The 8805-nt window shown below is 44.8% G+C and overlaps 1 protein-coding gene across 1 annotated transcript; it reads left to right on the top strand.

Moving 5' to 3' along the window:
- On the top strand, window positions 1-5170 carry LOC142908025 (aerolysin-like protein). Its single transcript, XM_076058160.1, has 2 exons — window positions 1-64; window positions 2804-5170. The coding sequence occupies exon 2, from the start codon at window positions 2818-2820 to the stop codon at window positions 3757-3759; it is 942 nt and encodes a 313-aa protein (XP_075914275.1). The 5' UTR covers window positions 1-64; window positions 2804-2817; the 3' UTR covers window positions 3760-5170.
- Window positions 5171-8805: the final 3635 nt, after the last annotated feature.

Genomic DNA, 8805 nt, shown 5'->3' with positions numbered 1-8805 from the left:
AACAGTAGTATAAATGACAGTGTTCTGGTGATAGAAAAGCATGCTCTGGGAAGAGAACCTTAAGGTGAGTGTGTGGGTTACTCCTGACTGGTCTCGTTCTTAAAAAATCAGTTGGTGTGTGTGGTGGACAGGTGACACCCAGGTAAGTGCCTCTGAGCTGGCACCCCTTGAGAACCTGCCTGCTTGGTGTAATGTTGGCAAAACAAGATGCTAGCGGATTTCTGTGTTTATTTTCACTAAAAATCCGTTCTGTAAGGTACTGTCACAAATCAGTGAAAAAACAACGTATAACAGCATCAGCAGCAAGCAACTCCTAAAAATATAAAGATGTGAATTCAATTGACAATCATGCAACGTTGGTTTAAATGTTCAGGAAAAACTTTACATACAAATGCATTGATGACGTTTGTCTGTATAAAAGTGACGTCGATTGCGCAATACTCGTGCCTCCCCTCTCACTTTGCTCTTTTCCTGTCTCCCTCCTCTCTCTCTCTTTGATATCCACACTGCATCACATGAAGAAGAAAAACACGACTCTTGATGTCCTGGGTCAATCTTCCACCCTTTTTTATCCAATGCATGTTTTTTTTGTCCAGAACATGGCCATCACAGAGGGAGATACCAATTACGAACGTGTGTCGAACCCGGTGCAATAAATCCTTAAATGGGGACCCGTCTGGATGCCATTAGGCTCGCTGACCTACCACAGAGGCAACGATCAGAAGCAGCAGATTAACTGGGAAGGGGAAGAAGAGGACAAGGGGGAGGAAGGGGAATAATTTATCCAAACTAGACAGGAAACAAAGTAAAATAAGCGTGATGTCTGGGCTTATCCTTCTTATTTTCCCCTAGGAGCAACAGTGCCTATTGGAATGTTTCAGTGTCTGGAGTTCATCCCCTTGCCCCGCTCCCTACTTTTCTGGTTATTCACGCAGGGTCAATAAAAATGGGGACCACATTTCCTCTTACTCTTATTATATTCCTGGTAGATCCTGGTTAAGGAGCTGATTCCCGCCAAGGCACGAATAGTTCTGTGCCAGAGTCTCCAAGAGGGGGTTCTTGTTTCCAATTTGCTAGTATTGTCTTTCTTGCTACAATATATCCGGTTTTCAGTAAGGCATATTGGCGTACCGATAGCCCTTTTGGTTTCAAGCCCCGCAAAGTTTAGTCCACTGAGGGGCTCAGCTCTGTGCCAAGTTCCGATTAAAATAATCCGTTAAATTCTCGTATAATTCTAAAATATCTGGGCACGGCCAGAAGGCATTCAGTTACATCTGTACCGTCCATTGTGGTATCTAGGGCAATTAGGAGAGGAATGTGTGAATTTGAACTAAATTATGTATAGAGGAAGGGACCTGCGGCCTGCTGTCTGAGCCTAACCATATTTGAGTCCATTTCTGGTGAGGAATGTCCTGTCCCAGCAGCCTTTCCCCCTCAGCTTTCTAGTTTTGGCTCTAACCCGGTCTCAATCTCCTGCACGAACTTTTCATTTCCTTTTTTCCACCAGACCATCCAAGATTGGGTGAGTGATGTGGTCAAAGTTTTTGTTTGTAGCTTTGGATGGTGTCCCTGATATTTTGGTAACCTTATTTGGAAGGTCCCTCACCCTTTCCAAGCCTATCACTCTCCAGCCAGGCCAGTTACCCCTTGTGCATTCTATTGTTAGTGATTGGTCGCCCCACAGAGGCGATTGTCTACATATGAAGGAGTGGAATGAGATTCACCTGTGGTTGCATTTCCCCAATGTGTTAGAAACCGTGAATAATGGTTTCAGGACACGCGATCTATATTTGATAGGAGCTTAGGTAACCGCAGCAAATAACCAGCACCTCACCGAGCCTTCTCCCAGTTTTTACATGTCCTTTACTTTTTCTTGTTGATCTATTGAATAAAGTTCTGAAAGCGATTGCTTTGTTCTATTTTAGGAAATCTGCAAAGGGTCAGGCCCCGATCTCTCCTAAGTAACGTAAGGGAATGAAAATCTATTTGCGCTATTTTGTGATCCCATATGGATGAGGCTATGCTTGAATCAAACATCTTAAAGAAAGCTTTTTGAATACAGGAGGGGCTATTCGTAGATGTAACGTATAGGTAACCGTGTACAGTACTGTTCACTGCAGGAAGTTAAAATCGTGAGCGGCTGAACCTCACTGTCTACCCACTGGAAACTAGGAACACCACGTGGCCTGGGATACCACGATGGGCCACTTGGGCAATAAGATGGGGACAAGATTGCGCATTGTGTACTTTCATGGCAGCATAATCGCGAGCAGTACATATATCATGCATACAGGAATCTCTAGATCAACTGCGAATGTTCGAGCCACCGGGGCACAATCGGCGAAGAGTACCTAAATAAATTTGGCCCAAAACAGTAAAACCTCGACGGAAGGATTTGCTGTACTGTGTTTGTCAACTTTTATTTCAGAGAAGCTGTATTTCTCTTGCAGACAAGGCTCTCTTAACCTCAAACAGTTATTCTTGTAAATTATCTAACCTTGTCACTGTCTGCTCCTCTTTCATTGTCTTTAGCTGTAAGTTAGGCATTACGAGTTAATAATCTGATACAATGTGTGTTTTTTTTACAATTTCCCAACATGATGCTGTACTGCTTTATCACCGTTTTTTCGCAATAGTGATATTTGTTATTGAATTGTCGATAAAGTCTGAGTCGACATGCAAATTTAGAAGTGCATAACTATTACAGAGGTGTCAATAAAATGTGGTTTTGAAAGTCAAACTGTGAATATCACAATGTTTGACCTTTCATAATTTAAACAAATCTGTATCTTGTAATGTGCAGGAAGAAAGGAGAAAATGCCTTATGCATTGGCCTTACACACCTGTGGAGGACAAGGAGGAACAGCCTTCAGTTTTGATGGGAGGAAAAATGGAGCAACGCTGGAAAAAATCTGGGTGTGGGTTGGAGGGTGGCAGATCAAGTGCGTGAAGGCCTGGCTGACGGACGGAAGGACTGCACAGTACGGCAGTCCCTCGGGATCTCACAAAGAGTTTGTGTTCCAGCCCGGGGAGCTGTTTTCGTCCCTCTCACTGTGGGGGAATGGGGCTGGCTCACGCCTGGGCGCCTTCAAGTTCAGGACAACCAAAGGCAGGGAATTCTTCGTGAAGATGACAGACTGGGGCCTAAAGACCGAGTACCCAGTCGACATCCGCTCTGGAATCTGCCTTGGAATTATGGGCAAAGGCGGTTCAGACATCGACAGCATGGGCTTCCTCTTCATTAATTCGGTTAAAAGTTCAGAATTGATCAACGTGACATACCCTACACTGCACAGGGAGCTTCCAAAAGTCCAGATGGAAGAGATCAAATCACTCAGTTACAAGAATACTGGTTCTGTCCCCCAAACCTATAAAATTGAAACCTCCAAGACCGTGACCAAAACCTCCTCCTGGTCGATCACAAACAAGCTGGAGGCAACCGTGAGCCTCACCGTCTCAGCCGGCGTTCCGGATGTCGTGGATGTTGAAGCTGGCTTTAGTTTTACCGTTAGCACCGAGAGTACGCACGCCGTGGAGAATTCAGAATCGAAAACCGAGCTCCTCTCATTCAACGTCACGGTTCCTCCACACAAGACCACTGCGATCGACATCAATATCGGTCGCGCGGAAATCGACCTCCCGTACAAGGGTACGGTGCGCATCTCCTTATTGAACGGCGCCACCTACGACATCCCAATGGAGGGTGTCTACAAGGGCCTCGCCTACACCAAGGCGACTGTAGTAACAAAGGAAAAGTGAAACGGCACCGGAAAAACACGCACGTGCTGCGCTTTACTAACTGCATGCTGCATTCAACGCTGCCTATCTTTATTTAATAGTTTATTGAACCCTGCGGTATAAAATATGATGCAATACATATGCCATTTGGGAGATTTCAGTTCGTGCAATTAAGGAACCTTTGAATCGGTGAAAAAATAATTTACACGGAGATGCAGTTATTTCAACGAATTTTTCTCGCACATACCGTACCTAATTGAGTCTGTTCGCTCAGAAATCACAATGGAATGATCATAATCTGTCTTTATCCCGGAGGAATCCGACGATAAATTAATCTCTTTTTTACAGATGTCCAGTAGGGGCGAGTCAGCAAGTTACAACAACAAACAATACAAAACACAATAGGAGTAAAAAGTAGATCAAAGGTAAGCCAGTAGATTAAACTTATATAAAGAAATACGAATAAATAAAGTATATAAGTACAAATAGCATAAGTACATTGCGGCCGATTTTTCAACATTAAATGCAAACTTGGGCAAGGCAACAAAACGACGACAAAAACAGTTCCAGATCAAACCAACACAGGAGAGGGTATCTTCATAATATTTGATTTTACAATCTAACTATCATTTCACAGATAATAAATCATTTTTAACGTTACTTTTGCCATTTACTTACGTGAGAATGAGCCCGAACTAGCAAAAGCAAATGGAAAAAAAAACTTCCTGCAGTGGTTTGGGCAATGTAACAAGACAATACACACTGGCATAGGCAACGCTGATCGGTAGAGTGCAAATCTGGAGGGGTTCAAAACATCAAAGTACAAGTTGGATGACCGACATAAATGACTGGAAGGAGGTAAAAGAGGTGAAGCTTTATGGGCTTCAGAAATGAGAAGCTGAAGAGTGAAAACTCACACGAAGCACACAGCTAAGGACATTCTCCACGGCAAAATCATACAACCATATATCTTGACAATACAGTTTCTGCATGCTGCCACGAACAGAATAATCGATGGACTTGACCAACATTTCTACTAAAATTATAGAGAGAAGACATCCACGTGTGAATGATACCAAACAAAACGATGACGGAAAGATAAAGAGTCCTCAAACAATCAACCAATCTTCATTTGTGTTGGGACACCTATTTTCAAAAACGCTCATATTTGTTTTCCATTTCTCACTACAATGAATATACAAATAATGATAACTGGCCTCGAATTACCAACAATTTCTCCAAAGGTGACACCAGAAAATTAAAGAACTTCTCTTGCAGTGCTATCATTTCCATCAGCACCACCATCTGGATTAATGTATTTAGATTACAATTGCATGCTCTTTAATTATAGGGAATTGCATGCAACTAGTCAGTTGCATGTTCTGCAATGCTTTGGGCTTGTGATGCAAAATAAAATATCTTTAAAAAATCATTGGATTGTGTTTGCATTCAGTATCTTCATTATCACATCCACAACCCCTTTGAACCAGCATCACTGAAAACATTTGTTCAAATCCAGGCATTCGCCTGTAATGAAACTGCACAGTCAAGTTTGGTGAGTTGATGGTCTCAACCCGGTCACGAATGACTGCACGAAGATAACCCCTTCCATCACAGTTATCAAAACGTAAGCTAGTATGTGTGCAGATAACGCGTAGCAGAAGTGAGATCTTGGTTTTTAGATATAACTTCAATCGCGCATGATAAACCTATATTCTCGATTCTCGCAAGAGAGATATGGCCACATCGCTCAGAGGTCTGAGTGCTGACCTAATTTCGAATCCAGAACCTTAGCAGTGCCAGCTCATCAATCAAAAATCCAAATGTGTGTGTGTTAGTCCATGTGTGTGTTAGTTCATATGTGTGTGTAAGTTCCAATGTGTGTATGTAAGTCAATGTGTTTGTGTTTGAGTCGAGTTGTGTGTGTGTTTGAGTCCATATGTGTACGTGTTGGTCCATACGTGTATTTAAGTCCATGTGTGTGTCTGTCTTTTTCGAACGGACAACACCCTTGATGTGTGTGTGTACGTCGAAGTGTTTGTGTGTGTCAGTCCAAGTGTGCGTGTCAGTCCATTTGTGTGCGTATCAGTCACTCTATGTGTGTGTTAGTCCATGTTTGTGTGCTAGTCGATGTGTGTGCATGGCACCATCTGAGTGTGTAAGTTAACGTGCGTTTGTGCGTCTATGTTTGTCAGTCGATGTGTGTGTGTGTACGTCGCTGTGTATGTGTGTTGTCACTCCATATGTGTGTTGTAGTCCACATGTGTGTGTAAATCCATACATGTGTGTGTGTGTCACTCGATATGTGTGTGTAAGTCAATGAGTGTGTGTGTCTTAGTTGATATGCGTGTAAGTACATCAGTGTACTATACGTCAATGTGTGTTTTTTAGTCCACGTATGTCCGTGTGTAAGTCGATGTGTGTGTGTGAGTTGCTGTATGTGTGTACGTCGATATATATGTGTGTAACTCCATGTGTGCGTATCTAAAGTGGATGTCTATGCATGTGTGACTCCATATGTGTGTGTGTGTACGTCTATGTGTTTGTGTGTGTGAGTCAATATGTCTGTGTGTGTCAGTCCATGGGCGTGTGTGATAGTCGCTTTGTGTGTGTGGCTCCATGTGAGTTAGTGTGAGTCCATTTCTTTGCATGTCTGTAGCTCCATGTGTGCGTGTGAGTCTATGTGTCTGTTTTATTGACCTGGTCAAGGCCTATGATACTATCAGTAGGCCAGGCCTTTGGTGTTCTTCATGCTTTCGGAGTCCCTCCCCCTTTGCTCACGATACTTAAGGACCGTTATGATATTGAGCGGCCCCGCGTCAAACTACAGGCCGTCAGTCACAGCCATTCCCTCTACACCTTGGGGTGTGACAGGGATGTCCTCTGGCTCCCACATTATTTAACATATCTTTTGACCACGTAGTTGGTGAAGCCTTCAATGGCTGTACCGGAGGAATTACCATGTGATACAGATACAATGGGAGGCTGATCGATGCCCGGGTGCGGTCAAGGGATGGCTCCCTATTTCTCAACCATGTTATGTATGCCGATGCTCTGGTGATTGCTACTCACTCAGAGGAGGAGTTGGAGTCGCTGCTGCTGAACCTGGAGCGTGCCACTAAGAGGTTGGGCCTTACCATCAGCCCTACCAAAACTAAGCACCTGCCTGGGTATTTTGTACCATCGGACAATCCACCGCCACAACTCACAATTGGTGATGCGGCAGTTGTGCAGATATTGCAGAGATTCCCATACCTGCCCAGTGTACTCATGACCAGCTCCGGTTAAACAGCAGAGGTCCCACTCCAAATCAGTCGAGCGTCATTATATTTTCATCGGCTGCGTTATGCTGTGTGGAAGGTACCTGGTCTCTCGCTCCGCATGAAGCTCCAGGTCTTCTCTTCCACGGTAATTCCCTCCCTTCTCTACGCTTGCGACACGTGCACCCCCTTAATGGAACATCTTCGCCGGTTCGAAACATTTAGGCTGGCCTGCTCACGATCCATCCTGGGTTTAACCGTGTGTGTGTGCATCTAAGTCGATGTTTTCTATGTGTGTGGGTCGATGTCCGTGTGTAAGTCCATGTGTTTGTCTGCCTTTGTCGCCCGGGCAACGCCGGGTACTTACCACAAGTAGTTATATGGACACGTAAAAAAATAATTGAACATTTTACGTATAAAAATATAAATACAGTAAAACCTTGAATTGTGAGAAACTTGGTCTTGGTCTGCGAGTGTTTTGCAAGACGAGCAAAAATTTTAAATAAATATTAATTTGATAAACGAACGAGGTCTTGCAATACGAGTAGTACGTATACGCTTTGTCTAACGAGCGTCACATGATCACAACTGATATACGAGTGCCTTGATATACGAGTGCTTTGGATTACAAACACGTTTCCGGAACAGATTATGCTCGCAATCCAAGGTTTTACTGTATACGTGTGCATACATTTAAAAAGTAACGTGTCGTAGTGCGATGACCAGCGGTGTGGTAGTGGTAGACACGCCGTGGTGCTGGTGCGATAACAGCGGTGTTGTAGTGGTAGCAGCTAGACGGTGCCACGTGACGCACCGTGGTGCTGGTTGCGATGACAGAGGTGTGGTAGTGGTAGTAGCTAGGCGGTGCCACGTGATGCACCGTGGTGCTGGTGCGATGACAGCGGTGTGGTAGTATGTGGGACTCTGTGTTAAGTGAGTTTGTGGGTCTCTGTGTGGTGAGTTTGTGGGTCTCTGTGTAGTGAGTCTGTGGGTCTCTGTGTGAGGTGAGTTTGTGGGTCTTTGTGTGGAGAGTCTGCGGGTCTCTAAGTGATGAGTCTCTGGGTGCTCTGTGTGGTGATTGTGTGGGTCACTTTGTGTGTCTGTGTAAGGTTAGTCTGTGGGTCTCTGTATGGTTTGAGTGTGGGTGTCTGTGTGTGGTGAGTCTGTGAGTCTCTTTGTGTGTCTGTGTGGTGAGTCTGTGTGCCTCTGTGTGAGGTGAGTCTGTGGGTGTCTGTGTGGTTTGAGTGTTGGTGTCTGTGTGTGGAGAGTCTGTAAGTCTCTGTGAGAGGTGAGTCTGCGGGTCTCTGTGTGAGGTGAATCTGTGGGTGTCTGTGTGGTTTGAGTGTGGGTGTCTGTGTGTGGAGAGTCTGTTAGTCTCTGTGAGAGGTGAGTCTGCGGGTCTCTTTGTGCCTCTGTGTGAGGTGAGTCTGTGGGTGTCTGTGTGGTTTGAGTGTGGGTCTCTGTGTGAGGTGAGTCTGTGGTCTCTTTGTATGTCTGTGTGGTGAGTCTGTGGGTCTCTGTGTGAGGTGAGTCTGTGTTCTCTTTGTGTGTCTGTGTGGTGAGTCTGTGTGTGTCTGTGTGAGGTTAGTCTATGGGTCTCTGTGTGGTTTGAGTGTGGGTGTCTGTGTGTGTCTGTGTGTGGTGAGTCTGTGGGTGTCTGTGAGGTGAGTGTGCGTGTCTATGTGTGGTGAGTCTGTGGGTCTCTGTGTGAGGTGAGTCTGTGGTCTCTTTGTGTGTCTGTGTGGTGAGTCTGTGTGTCTCAGTGTGAGGTGAGCCTGTGGGTCTCTGTGTGTCTCTGTGTGAGGTG

The sequence above is a fragment of the Petromyzon marinus genome, assembly GCF_048934315.1.
Source record: "Petromyzon marinus isolate PM22_M1 ecotype Great Lakes invasive population chromosome 68 unlocalized genomic scaffold, UKy_Petmar_22M1.pri1.0 chr68_unloc.1, whole genome shotgun sequence".
Classification (NCBI taxonomy): Eukaryota; Metazoa; Chordata; class Hyperoartia; order Petromyzontiformes; family Petromyzontidae; genus Petromyzon; species Petromyzon marinus.
This window is presented reverse-complemented; position numbering and strand designations above follow the sequence as displayed.

What these genes read in the sequence shown, in the direction of transcription:
- LOC142908025 (XM_076058160.1), top strand. Translation starts at nt 2,818, where the DNA reads ATGCCTTATGCATTGGCCTTACACACCTGTGGAGGACAAGGAGGAACA.